This window comes from Sus scrofa, chromosome 13 (assembly GCF_054392235.1).
Source record: "Sus scrofa isolate SSC_HxYL_T2T_F1_AM1 chromosome 13, Sscrofa_HxYL_maternal_Yorkshire_Landrace_v2.0, whole genome shotgun sequence".
Lineage (NCBI taxonomy): Eukaryota > Metazoa > Chordata > Mammalia > Artiodactyla > Suidae > Sus > Sus scrofa.
The window spans coordinates 147772228-147787576 of record NC_139395.1 but is presented as its reverse complement, the minus strand read 5'-3'; the positions used below and the strand labels follow the sequence as shown (position 1 = coordinate 147787576).

General features: G+C 37.5%; 1 protein-coding gene across 50 annotated transcripts in view; it reads right to left on the bottom strand.

Annotated features, from left to right (window-relative positions):
• The window catches only part of DLG1 (discs large MAGUK scaffold protein 1), a 264467-nt gene that overhangs the window by 53563 nt on the left and 195555 nt on the right, over positions 1-15349 (bottom strand). For all 50 annotated transcript variants that reach the window (XR_014824577.1, XR_014824579.1, XR_014824580.1 and 47 more), the window contains one exon: positions 7948-8062. Coding sequence is in view for 46 of the 50 variants with exons in the window: in XM_021070093.2 (XP_020925752.1) it covers positions 7948-8062 (115 nt within the window). In the remaining 4 variants the exon portion in view is untranslated. The remainder of the gene's footprint in view (positions 1-7947; positions 8063-15349) is intronic.

The following is a 15349-nucleotide window of genomic DNA, read 5'->3' as shown; positions in this document are numbered from 1 at the left end:
GAAGAGGGTTGAAGTTACTTGATGGCAAAATGAATGAACTAGTTAACGGCTTTCAAATGTGTTTTTTCAAGTCTTTTCAGTGGCCAACAATGTGAATGGAGTAGGTGAGACTGCAAAGTGGGAAGGTTTTCTCAAATATATGTTAACACATACACAATATCTTGAGTTTTATTCTACTGCTGTACAATAAATATTATAAATGATATAAATGCTAATGTCATAATTTCAGTAAATTCTGAATACTTAGAAAGCAGCTTTCTACTGGAAAAATACTGCTAACCTCAAATAACACAAATATTTTTTTTTTTCCTTTTTTGGCCACACCCACGGCATATGGAAGTTCCTGGGCAAGGGGACTGAACCTGAGAAGCAGCTGCAGCCTATGCCATAGCTGTGGCAATGCCAGATGCCTGATCTACTGCAGCAGGCTAGGGATTGAACCAGAGACAAGCCAAACCATTAACCCACTGTACCACAGTGGGAACTCCCTACAAAGGTTTGATAATCAGTAATTTTCCTTTTTTTTTGTCCTTTTAGGGCTGCACCCGTGGCATATGGAGGTTCCCTGGCTAGGGGTCTAATCAGAGCTATGGCTGTGGGCCAACACCACAGCCACAGCAACGCCAGATCCTTAACCCACTGAGCAAGGCCAGGGATCGAACCTGCAATCTCATGGTTCCTAGTTGGATTTGTTTCCATTGCACCATGACGGGAACTCTTTTTTTTTTTTTTTAAGTAATTTTCTAAGTGTTTAAAAAGGCAATGAATAGATATGATGAAGATAAAGATAACAGATGAAAGGATATAAATAAACATCATAATATAAAACAGCAAATAAAGTACCTTAAAAGGTAGAATAAATATCAAAAGATATTTAGAAAAGGGTAAATAGGAGTTCCCGTGGTGGCGCAGTGGTTAACGAATCCGACTAGGAACCATGAGGTTGCGGGTTCGGTCCCTGCCCTTGCTCAGTGGGTTAATGATCCGGCGTTGCCGTGAGCTGTGGTGTAGGTTGCAGACGCGGCTCGGATCCCGCGTTGCTGTGGCTCTGGCGTAGGCCGGTGGCTACAGCTCCGATTCAACCCCTAGCCTGGGAACCTCCATATGCTGTGGGAGCAGCCCAAGAAATAGCAACAACAACAACAACAAAAAAGACAAAAAAAAAAAAAAAAAAAACAAAAAAGGGTAAATACTACATCTTAACATTTTTACTAACATAAATCAATCTTTTGAATTATAAAAGCAAAACAACTACATTACTGAAGAGCAATGGAGAAATCACAATCTCTACCCCCTATATTAGCATTTAAACTTTCTCTTTAATATTCTGATTCATAAAAAAGGAACTCATGGAATAATTACGTGAGTTATTAATCATAAGAATATAATGAACATCTGATAATTTACCATCCAACCCAACACAAAACTTTTATCAATAACTCATTCACCTGTGTATTTTTCCCCTTGCTCCTGCTACCCTCACATTAGGAGTAAAGCACTGTTAGAAGGTAATCACCATTTTGAATTTAGTGTTTATTATTTCCTTGCCCTGACCCTGTTTTTGCTGGTTTAGTGTTATCAAGGATAACTAAGTAATTATGTATGATTCTACTTGTTACAGAACTTTATAAAAAGGTATCATACTTTTTTGTGGGCTTTCATAGCCATAACTTTATTTTTACACTTGAAATTAAAAAACCATTTACTAATAAGAACCATAAGACTTCTGGTTAACTACAGCAGATTGGCTACATGTGTCTACAGGCATACCTAATTTTACTGCAGTTTGCTCTAATGAACTTGGCAGATATTGCGTGTGTGTGTGTGTGCGCGCGCGCGCGTTTTACAAACTGAAGGTTCTGTGGCAACCCTGCAGTAACCTTAAATTTATTGGTGTCATTTTCCCAAAAGCATTTGCTTACTTCCTATCTCTGTGTCATATTTTGGTAACTCTTTTCAGTATTTAAAACTTTTTCATTATTACTCTCTCCCTCTCTTTGGGCCTCGCTACTCCCTGACACACAATATTGGAACTAGGACAATGGCCTCTAAGTTTTCATGTGAAAGGAAGTGTCGTAGGTCTTTCACTTTAAATCAGCTAGAAATGATTAAGCTTAGTAAGGAAGACATGCTGAAAGCCAAGACAGGGCAAAAGCCAGGCCTCTTGCACCAGTTAGCCAAGCTAAAAAAAACTTGGAAGTGCTACTTGAGGGTACATGAATAAGAAGAAAATGAAACAGCCTTATAGCTGATCTGGAGAAAGTTTTAGCGGTCTGGATAGAAGATCAGAACAGCCACAACACTCTTAACCAAAATGTAATCCAGAGCAAGGCCAGGCCCAAACTCTCTTTAATTCTGTGAAGGTTGAGAAAGGCAAGAAAACTATAGAAGAAAAGTTTGAAGCTAGATTTGTTCATAAAGTTTAAGGAAAGAAGCCACCTCTATAACATAAAAGTTCAAGGTGAAGCTGCAAGGGCTGATGTAGAAGCTGCAGCAAGTTATCCAGAAGATCTAGTTATGATAAGTAATGAAGCTAGCTACACTAAATAACAGATTTTTAATATAGATGAAACAGCCTTATATTAGAAGATGGCATCTAGAACTTTCATACCTAGGGAGAAGTCAATGCCTGGCTTCAAAGGGCAAGCTGGTACTCTTGTTAGAGGCTAATGCAGCTGCTGAGTTTTAAGTTAAGCCACAGCTCATTTACCACTCTGAAAATCCAAGGGTGCTTAAGAATTATGCTAAATCTATTCTGCTTGTGCTCTGGAAATGGAACAATGAAGCCTAGATGATAGCACATCTGTTTACAACATGGTTTATAGACTTATTTAAGCACACTGTTGAGACCTATTGCTCTAAAGAAAAAAAAAAGATTTCTTTCAAAATATCACTGCTCATTGATGATGTATCTGGTAATCCAGGAGCTCTGAAGGAGATGCACAATGAAATTAATGCTGTTTTCATGCCTGCTAACTCAACATCCACTCTGCAGCCCATGGAACAAGAACGAATTTTCACTTTCAAGACTTGTTAGTTAAGAAATACATTTTATAAGGTTGAAACTGCCATAGATGGTGATTCCTCTGATGGATCTGGGCAAGGCAAACCGAAAACTTTCCAGAGAGGACTCACAATTTTAGATGCCATTAAGAATATTGGCGATTCATGCCAAGAGGCCAAAATATTATTATTTTTTGTCTTTTCAGGGCCACACCTGCTGCATATGGAAATTCCCAGGTTAGTGGTTGAACTGGAGTTGAAGCTGCAGGCCTATGTCACAGCCACAGCAACATGGGGTTTGAGCTGCATCTGTAACCTATACCACAGCTCACAACATTACCAGATTCTTAACCTACCGAGTGAGGCCAGGGTTTGAACCCACATTCTCATAGATACTAGTCAGGTGCATTACTGCTGAGCCATAACAGGAACTCCAAAATGTTAATATTAATAGGATTTTGGAAAAAGTTGATTCTAACACTCATGGATAACTTGAGGGGCTCAAGATTTAAGCAGATGAGGTAACTATAGATGTGGCTGAAATAGCAGGAGAACTAGGATTAGAAATGGAGCCTGGAGTTCTACCAAACACACAAAGAACTTATACTGACTCTTCTCAAAGTCTTCCAAAAGACTGAAGAGAAGCAAACACTGCTAAAGACATTTTATGAAGCCACCATCACCCTGATACTAAAACCAAAGACACCCCCACCAAAAAAAAAAAAAAAAAAAAATTACAGGCCAATATCTTTTATGAATGTAGATACAAAGATTCTGAACAAAATATCAGCAAACAGAATCCAATGACACACACAAAAAAGATCATACACCACCAAGTTAGATTCATCCCAGAATCACAAGGACGGTTCAAATCAATCAATGTGACATACCACATTAACTAAAAGAAAAGACAAAAACCGCATGATCATCTCAACAGATGAAAAGCATTTGGTAAAATTCAACATCCATTCATGATAAAAACTCTTACCAAAGTGAGTACAGAGGGAACATACCTCAACATAATAAGAAAATATTTATGACAAACCTAGAGCCAATATAATACTTAATGGTAAAATGGTGAAAGCCTTCACACTAAAACTGGGAACAAACAAGGATGCCCACTTTCACCATTTTTTTTTTTTTTTTTTGCTGTGTCTGTGTGTGTGTGTGTGTGTGTGTGTGTGTGTGTGTGTGTGTCTGCACCCATGGTATGTGGAAATTCCTGGGCCAGGGATAGAATTCATGCCACAGCAGTGACCCAAGCTGCTGCAGTGACAACACTGGATCCTTAACCCACAGCGCCACAAAGAACTCCTCACTATCACGACTTTTATTCAACATAGTACTGAAGTCCTAGCCAAAGGAATCAGACCAGAAAAAGAAATAAAAGGTGTCCAAATTGGAAGAGAAGAGGTAAAAGTGTCATTATATGCAGGTGATATGATACCATATATAGAAAACCCTAAAGACTTCACATAAAATTATCAGAACTGACAAATGAATTCAACAAGGTAGCAGGATACAAGATTTATATATAGAAATCAGTTCCCTTTCTTTACACTAACAGTGAAACACTGGAAAGGGATGTAAAAAAGCAAAATAATCCCTTTTAAAGTTGAATCAAAAAAGTAAAATACATGTTCCTGGATTAGAAGAATTAATACCGTTAAAATGGCCATACTACCTAAAGCAATCTACATATTTAATGTGATCCCTATCAAATCACCCATGGCATTTTCTACAGAACTAGAATCCTAAAATTTATATGGAACCATAAAAGACCCACAATTGCCAAGGGAATCCTGAGGAAAAGGAGTGGAGCCTTGAAGATGTGACCGAATTGCTGCAATCTCATGATAAAACTTAACCACATGTTTAAACTCGACAGATGAGGAGCTGCTTCTTCTGGATGAGCACTGAAAATGGTTTCTTGAGATAAAATCCACTCCTGGTGAAGATGCTGTCAAGATTATTGAAATGACAAGAGATGCAGAATATTACATCCACTTAGTTGATAAAGCAGGGGCAGAGTTTGAGAGGACTGACTGCAATTTTTGAAAGTTCTACTGCGGGTAAAATGCTATCAAACATTCAGCAAACATTTTTACCATGGATACTTTTTTATTAAAGTATAGCAGATTTACACTATCATGTGATTTTAAGGTGTACAACACAGTGGTTCACAATTCTAAAGGTTATACTCTATTTATAGTTATCAAATATTGGCTATATTTCCTGTGTTTTAGAATATATCCTTGCAGCTTATTTATTTTATCAACAGTAGTTTGCATGTCTTAATCCCCTACCCCTATCCCTCCCCCTTTCACCTTCACTCTCCTCACTGGTAACCACTAGTTTGTTCCCTGTATCTGTGAGTCTGTTTCTCTTTTGTTATATTCGCTAGTTTATTTTTTAGATTCTATATATGTGATATCATGTTGTATTTGTCTCTTTCTGTTTGACTTACTTTACTATGAGTAATACAGTTCAAGTCTATCCATTTTGCTGCAAATGGAAAAATTTCATTCTTTTTTTAATGGGTGAGTAGTATGCCATTGTGTGTGTGTGTATGTACATTCATCTGCTGATGGACACTTAAAGTTACTTTCATATCTTGGCTATTGTAAATAATGCTATGAACACTGGGGTGAATATATTTTTTTTCTTTTTGAAAATTTATTTTATTGAAGTATAGCTGCTTTACAAGGTTACGTTAATTTCTACTGTATAGCAAAGTGATTTTTTTCTTTTTTTGGGGTCTTTTTAGGGTGGCAATCATGGCATATGGAGTTTCCAGGCTACGGGTTGAATTGGAGCTGTAGCCAGTGGTATAGGCCACAGCCACGCAGGCTCTGAGCCATGTCCTTGACCCACACCACAGCACACTGCTAGATCCTTAACCCACTGAGTGAGGCCAGGGATCGAACCTGTGTCCTCATGGATACTAGTCAGATTCATTTCTGCTGAGCCACGACGGGAATTCCAACAAAGTAATTTAGTTATACATATATATTTTTTCTTAGCCTTTGACTTAGCAATTCCTTTTTTTTTTTTTTTTTTTTTCGTCTTTTTGTCTTTTCTTGAGCTGCTCCTGCGGCATATGAAGGTTCCCAGGCTAGGGGGTCTAATCGGAGCTGTAGCCACCGGCCTACGCCACAGCCACAGCAATGTGGGATCTGAGTCGAATCTGCGACCTACACCACAGCTCACAGCAACGCCAGATACTTAACCCACTGAGCAAGGCCAGGGATCGAATCCACAACCTCTCGGTTCCTAGTCGGATTCATTACCCACTGCGCCATGACGGGAACTCCTAATTTAGTTTTATATATATATACATATATATATATATATATATGTATATATATATATATCTTCTTTTTTATATTCTTTTCCATTATGGCTTCCAATATATACTAGTTTGTATCTGCTAATCCCAAACTCCCAATCCATCTCCTCTCACCCCTGGCAACCACAAGTCTGTGACTCTGTTTCATAGGTAATTTCATTTTTGTCATATTTTAGGTTCCATATATAAGTGATACATGTTATTCGGCTTCTCTTTTTGACCTACTTCACTTGGTATGATAACCTCTAGGTCCATCCATGTTGCTGCAAATGGCATTATTTCATTCAGCAATAAAGTATTTTTTTAATTATTTAATGAATTTATTTCATTTATAGTTGTACGACAATCATCAAGCAATAAAGTATTTTTAAATTGAAGTATTTTTTTTTTAAGACACAATGCTACTGTACATTAAATAGTCTACAGTATAGTGTAAATATAACTTTTACACGCACTGGGAACTCTCCAAATTCATGATTTACTTCACTACAATATTCACCATATTGTAGTGTTTTGGAACCGAACCTGAAGCATCTCTGAGGTGATGCTTGTATTTCCTTTCTACCCTGAAACTCACTAAAATGACAGTAACAAAAAAGAAAAATGCAAAAGAGAAATGACAACAAGAGAAAAGAGAGTTTAACATGTTTTTGGATGATGATAAATAAACTTAGCAGAGCAGAGGAAGCTCTATAAACAGCATCCTGAAGACAAGGATACTGAAGTTAAGATTTACTTCACAAGACCTTACAAATGCTCACAATTAGAGGTGTACAGCAACCCAGTAGGCAGAGATAAATTACAGTAGTGAAAACAGAAGAACTAGTAGAAATTTACTGTAGTAATTAAATGTTACTCAAGGAGTTCCCGTCGTGGCTCAGTGGTTGGTGAATCCAACTAGGAGCCATGAGGTTTCGGGTTTGATCCCTGGCCTAGCTCCGTGGGTTAAGGATCTGGTGTTGCCGTGAGCTGTGGTGTAGGTTTGCAGACGCGGCTTGGATCCTGCATTGCTGTGGCTGTGGCTGTGGCTGTGGCTGTGGCTCTGGCATAGTCTAGTGACTACAGCTCAGAATTGACCCCCAGCCTGTGAACTTCCATATGCCATGGGAGCGGCCCAAGAAATGGCAAAAAGACAAAAAATAATAAATGTTACTCAAATGGAGACTGATCATAAAAGGCTACAGGTAAATAGAAGTGTTGGATGATTTGACATATCACACTACACTAGACTAGTCAGTGTGTGGTGCAGTGGGCTAAGGCTCTGGCATTGCCGCAACTGTGGTACACATCACAACTGCAGTGTAGGTTTGATTCCTGGCCTGGGAAATTCCACGAATTGTGGGTGTGGCCAAAAAAAATTTCTGGTCCATATTTATTTTGTCTTTATCATACTATTATTATTCAAGAGGTTACATAACATTCATTAATAAAATCATAATATTTCAATTCCTTAAAGATATACTATCAGGAAATTAATCATAAAAAACATTTTCTTAGTTTCTAATATATTTTTCTATAGTAAAACTTAGTCATAGTGAAAAATCTGAAGGAATCTGCATGCATAAAGACTGCTATAATTAGAAATAAAAAATTACCTGACATAGAGGGATCGCTTTTGGCTAGTTCGAAGAGAACCTGATCCTGAACTAATGCTACTATTCATCATCTGCTCCCGTAAGTCATGTATTTTGGCTTCGAAACGACTGTATTCTGATGAAAGAAAAAATAAAGAAATTTTTATTTTATAGTCTAAAAAATGTTACTTGAGGATAAAGTATTAAATATGTAAGCTGTATTATAATTGATTCAATGTGATCAGAATCTTAAAAAAGTAATCTATACAAGATTTTGCCCAATATGCAAATTTTAAAAATTAACAATCTTCTAAATGTACCAAGAATCTATAGAGTTGGCTAAAAACAGTATTTTCTTATATAGTATTTTAAAGTTCATATCACATTTAATAAAAGACAACTTCCATCCATCAAAGAGAAGTATCAATCTTTATTTTTGAATTTATCTGTAAAATTTTAAGAGTAAAAATCAGGCTTTATTCTATTTTTTAATACTTAAAGAAAGAAGACTATAATAATTTATACTAGACACTGTTTACTGACTTTTTCTCCATAAAGAACTCAGCTAACCTTTTAATCTCAAATTATAGAACTTGTACAGGGTCAATATAATGGGGAAAATATGCCTTAAAAAAACTAACAAATGAAATTAAATTTATTTCAACTCATTTTATAATCTCTAAATTTTCAAAATATCTAAATAAGATATAAAAAGCAATCTGAAGGAATAAATATTTTAAGATAATTTTATTTACAAAATTATGATGCTGAAGAGGCACTCTTTTATCATACATTAAAAACTACTAAATCTATTAATAAAAAATTTAAGCACTTTTTGAAGAATATTGCAATTACATGGTTATACACACTTACACCATTTTTCTCTATTTAAAATAAACAATAGGAGTTCCCGTCGTGGCGCAGTGGTTAACAAATTCGATTAGGAACCACGAGGTTGCGGGTTAGATCCCTGGCCTTGCTCAGTGTGTTAAGGATCCGGCGTTGCCGTGAACTGTGGTGTAGGTCGTAGACGCTGCTCGGATCCCACGTTGCTGTGGCCCTGGCATAAGCCGGTGGCTACAGCTCTGATTTGACCCCTAGCCTGGGAACCTCCATATGCCGTGGAGGCAGCCCTAGAAAAGGCAAAAAGACTAAAAAATAAAATAAAATAAAATAAGATAAACAATAGTCTGGGAGTTCCCTTCGTGGCTCAGCAGTTAACGAATCTGACTAGGATCCATGAGGATGTATGTTTGACCCCTGGCCTTGCTCAGTGGGTTAAAGATCCAGCATTACCATGGGCTGTGGTGTAGGCTGCAGACTTGGTTCGGATCCCAAGCTGCTGTGGTTGTGGCATAGGCCTGGAGCTGTGGCTCTGATTTGACTCCTAGCCTGGGAACTTCCATATGCCATGGGTGCAGCCCTAAAAAGCAAGTAAGCAAGCAAACCAACAAACAACCAAAAACCAAAAGTCTTACAGACAAGTCAGATTCCATCAAATTTTTTTATAAAATCAGTCTGACAGCAAGAGCAAATGACTTGTCTGGAGTTTGTAATAGTTGGACAAAGAGCATGATTATTGTTACTCTTCCTTTCACCACAGTAATCAAGTTTGGTACCAAGAGTAACTGAAGCAACAACCTATCAAAAAACTCAAGAAACATTTAAATGCTTACATTAATTTGTAATAAAATATTCTTTTATTGTCCTTTAAAAATAGAAGATTTAAAGTATAAACACATCAGTATAAATGTTTCCATTACAATTCAACAATTATCAATACATGACAAATCTTAAGTCTGCGTAGACATAGCTAAGGTACAGACAGACTGATGGATGAAGATAAAGATAAAAATATGAAGTGAATCACGGGTGTATGCTGGTTCTTCTAATTTAAAATTAGGACTGTTAGGCTTTTACTTAATCTCTTCCTTGAATATAAAGCATTTTGGTACTCAAAAGACATTGGGGATAACTGAATTAAGAGCATACCCCATAATGACTTACTTGTTTTATTCAACATTTATTCACAATAGTCTTAAAATAATGATACCAATACTACAACCATGACATGATTACTGAAAACAGTTAGCTATCCTCCCTAGTTCTTTTTATCCTTAGATACTAGGGATATACAGTTGAATACTGTTTTAAAGTCACTTGGATTGGTTCCTTCCTAGGCGTTAGTGCTGCCAGCTGGATGTATACCTAAGTTCACTTACTCTTTTTTTATTTTCAACTTTGATTTTTAATGGTTGCTTTTTAAAATGTTCATTGTTTTCGTAGGTAGGTAAAATAGTTCACAGTCAAATCTATAAAACAGGGATATTAAAAAAGTCTAACTTCTGTCCCTCTCTCTCTCTTACTTTGTCCTTGTCATTATAAATAAAGTTTATCTTTCCATTTTTAATAAGTAACATATACAAGAAATGTTTATACTTATTCTATATTACTTTAACACATATACCTTATACATATATTTTATAATTATGTGTATATGGACACATGAACATACATTACTCCTCCTCCTTAAATAAATAGTAACATACACACTTCTCCACCTTGCTTTTAATATTTAATATTGAGTACAGTAATAGTCTTACAGGAGTAATACTAAGAATGTTCCATAGCAGCATACATAGATGTCCCTCATTTTTTTTTATAGCTATCTGATTCTTTTATTTATAACTTCTCTTTGTTACAAGATACTGTATTGGGTTAGATTTTGCTTTACTGGCAAATCTAGAAAATGTTTTAACAATTAAGGTAAGTTAATTTTGACCTTATATGATCTCCAGTTCTATTCATACTATTTGACATTTTATGTTTATATGTTATATAACATATAAAAGGCTTCAGTGTATACACACACACACATATACACATTGAAGCCTTTATATGAATAGCTTGTGGCAGATTTTTCTTCCAAAGATGTCTGGTATTCTACACTTCTTATATTATGTGATCTTGTCATTTCTCTATCAAGAGGTGGAGTCTGATCCCCTTCTCCTTAAATTTGGGCTGGTCTTATGACTTAACTGTAAGTAAGTGAATGCGAGAGAAATGATCATATGTGATTTCCAGACTAGATCAGAAAAATCCATGGAACTTTGGCCTGGGATGCCTGATCCGGGGGAAGCCAGACACCATGTAAAAAGTCCAACTACCTTCAAAGCACCACTCTTCCGAGATCATGTGGTAGTGCTCTGCGCCCAAACTTCTAGCTTGTACCAACAAAGTCAGAAGACAAGGGGAGTAAACTCATCATGGACCTTCCAAAGCGGCTCATCAGCTGATCCTATTAAGTGATGTCAATCTATACCACAAGGATCATCCAGCCAAAATTCTGGCTGAATTCCTAACCTACTGAATCCATAAAATGGTGGTTGTTTTAAATCCACGAGGCTTAGGGGGTAGTTATGAAGCATCAATAACTGGAACACAGTCTCACTATGCAGTCTATTTTATTTGTTCACATACACACATGGATAGGCCTTCCTAATTTTATTTTATTTACATTTTGCTTTTTAGGGCCACACCCATGGCAAATGGAAGTTCCCAGGCTCGGGCTCGAATTGGAGCTGCAGCTGCTGGCCTACGACACAGCCACAGCAACTTGGGATCTGAGCCACATCTGCGCCCTACACCACAGTTCACGGCAACGTCAGATCCTTAATCCACTGAGCGAGGCCAGGGATCGAACCCTCGACCTCATGGATACTAACTGGGTTCATTAACTGCTGAGCCATGATGGAACTCCTCCATTGTTTCTTATAAACCACTGCTGATGAAGTTCTGCCTTGGTAATTTAGACAGGGAATAGTATTTAGAAGCCAAGATTGGAGTGTTAAGTCTACTCATTGCTACTGGAGTGGCACTAAGTCCAGACTTTCTCAATGGATAGAGCTAAGGAATTATATATATGTAAAACAGATACACATTTATAACCATTTTTTTTTTTTTTTGGTCTTTTTGCCATTTCTTGGGCCTCTCCCGCGGCATATGGAGGTTCCCAGGCTAGGGGTCCAATCGGAGCTGTAGCCACCAGCCTATGCCACAGCCACAGCAACGTGGGGATCCAAGCCGCGTCTGCAACCTACACCACAGCTTACGGCAACACCGGATCCCTAACCCACTGAGCAAGGCCAGGGATCTAACCCGCAACCTCATGGTTCCTAGTTGGATTTGTTAACCACTGAGCCATGACAGGAACTCCTATGTTTATACAAACAAAAACCATGTTCGCACCAATTTTGCCAATTCTAATCTTTCAGGGTTTATATTTAGTTTTCTCCCTTTTCATATTGAGAACTCTTCTACAGCAGTGAAAATCACAGATAACACTACCCTTAACATGTATTCATTTGATCAATCTCTTTGTATGGAAATACCATCCACTTTCCTGTTTCTACTACCACCTACTTTCCAGACTGGGCTCTGACCGGTTCCATGTGAAACTTTTCACTTTGTTCAGACTCCAACTCCTCACACCAGGAGAGCTGCCTATATGGAAACCCTCATCTCAGTTAAGTTCTAACAGGTCACCATAGCTGTCCCTGACCTCCCCAGCCCTGCAATGCAGATTACTACCTTGCTATGCTCTACCTAATGGCTTTAAAACAAAATCGATCAGGATGTGGAAGGGAAAGAGCTCTATATTTTTTTTAATCAAAAGATTTAAATTGAAGTATAGATTTAAATTGATTTACAATGTTAATTTCTGCTGTACAATAAAGCAATTCAGTTATACATACATATGCATTTTTTTTCATACTCTTTTCCATCATGGTTTATCACAGGATACTGAATCTAGTTCCCTGCACTATATAGTAGGACCTTGTTGTTTACCCATTCTATATATACTAGCTTGCATTTGCTTACTGCTAACTCCAATCTCCCACTCTATCCCTCCCCCTAAACCCACCCTCCAGGGAACCGCAAGTCTGTTCTCTATGTCTCTGAGTCTGTTTCTATTTTATAGATAAGTTTGTGCATATTTCAGATTCCATATATAAGTGATATATATATGGTATTGTCTTTCTCTTTCTTACTTCACTTAGTATGATAATCTCTAATTGCATTCGAGTTGCTGCAAATGGCATTATTTCCTCTTTTTCATGGCTGAATAGTATTCCATTGCACATGCGTAACGCATCAGGAGTTCCCATCGTGGCTCAGCAGTTAGTGAACCTGACTTGCATCCCTGAAGACACGGGTTTGATCCCTGGCCTCACTCAGTGGGTTAAGGATCCGGTGTTGCTGTGAGCTGTGGTGTAGGCTGGTGGCTACAGCTCTGACTGGACTCCTGGTCTGGGAACCTCCATACACCATGGGTGTGGCCCTAAAAGGCAAAAAGACCGCCCCCCCCACCAAAAAAACAAACAAACAATCAAACAAAAAAAACCAAAACGGTAACACATCTTCTTCATCCATTCATCTGTGGATGGACATTTAGGTTGTTTCCATGACTTGACTACTGTCAATAGTGCTGCTATGAACTTAAAGGTGCATGTATCTTTTTCAAAATACAGTTTGGTCTAGTATGTGCCCAGGAGTAGGCTTGCTGGATTATATAGCTACTCTATTTTTAGTTTTTTGAGGAACCTCCATACTATTTTCCATAATGGCTGCACCAACTTACATTTCCACCAACAGTGTAGGAGGATTTCCTTTTCTCTATTCTCTCTCCAGCATTTATTATTGGTAGACTTTTAATGATGGCCATTCTGACAGGTGTGAGGTGATATCTCATTGTAGTTTTGACTTGCATTTCTCTAATAATTAGTGATGTTGAGCAGCATCTTTTCAGGTGCCTATTGACCATCTGCATGTTTTCTTTGGAGAAATATCTATTTAGGTCCTTTGCCCATTTTTTGAACTGGGTGGGTTTTTTGTTGTTGTTGTTGTTGTTGTTGATTTGTACAAGCTGTTAGTATATTTTGGAGATTAATCCCTTTTTGGTCACATGTTTGCAGATATTTTCTCCCATTCTATAGGTTGCCTATTCATCTTGTTTATGGTTTCCTTTGCTGTGCAAAAGCTTGTAAGTTTGTTTAGGTCCTATTTGCTTATTTTTTATTTTATTTCTATTGCCTTGGGAGACTGACCTAAGAATGCACTGGTACAATTTACACCACAAAATGATTTGCCAGAGTTCCCATTGTGGTACAGTGGAAACGAATCTGACTAGTATCCGAGAGGGTGTAGATTTGATTCCTGGCCTTGCTCAGAGGGTTAAGCATCTGGCATTGCAGTGAGCTGTGGTGTAGGTCACAGGTGAGGCTCAGATCCCAAGTGGCTATGGTTGTGGTGTCGGCCTTTGGCTACAGCTCCAATCGATTCTAGCCTAGCAACTTCCATATGCTGTGGGTACGGCCCTTAAAAAAAAAAAATGATTTGCCTTTGTTCTCTTCTAGGACTTTTATGGTATCTTATATAGAAGTCTTTAAGCCATTTTGAGTTTATTTTTGTGTATGCTGTGAAGAAATGTTCCAAATTCATTGATTTTCATGTGGCTGTCTAACTTTTCCAATACTGCTTGTGGAAGAGACTGTCTTCATCCCATTGTATATCTCGCCTCCTATGTTGAAGATTGTAGGTGCGTGGGTTTACTTTGGGGCTCTCTATTCTGTTCCACTGATCCATATGTCTGTTTTTGTGCCAATACCATTTTGTTTTGATTACTGTAGCTTTGTAGTATTGTCTGAAGTCTAGGAGAGTTATGTCTCCTGCTTTGTTCACTTCCCTCAGGATTGCTTTGGCAATTCTGGGCCTTTTACAGTTCCATATAAATTTTAGGATTATTCTTTCTAGCTCTGTGAAAAATGTCATAGGTATTTTGACAGGGATCACATTAAATCTGAAGACTGCTTTAAGTAGTAAGGCCATTTTAACATATTAATTCTTCCAATCCAAGAGCATGGGATATCTTCCTATTTCTTTCAATAATCTTCAATTTTCTTTATTAATGTTTTATAGTTTTCAGCCTTCCTAAGTATTTTATTTAAATTTGTTTACTTTTAATTTTTAAATTATAGTTGATTTACAATATTGTGCCATTTCCTGCTGTACAGCAAGGTGACCCAGTCATATACATTTTTTTTCTCATACCATCTTCCATCATGTTCTATCCCAAGAGGTTAGATATAGTTCCCTGTGCTATACAGTAGGACTTCACTGCTTATCCATTCTAAATGTAATAGTTTGCATCTACTAATTTCAAACTCCCACTTTATCCCACTCCTCCTTGACAACCACTAGTCTGTTCTCTGTCTAGAGTCTGTTTTGCAGATAGGTTCATTTGTGCCATATTTCAGATTTCACATATAAGTGATATATGGTATTTGTCTTTCTCTTTCTGACTTACTTCACTTCGTATGATAACCTCTAGTCGCATCCATTTGCTGCAAATGGCATTATTTCC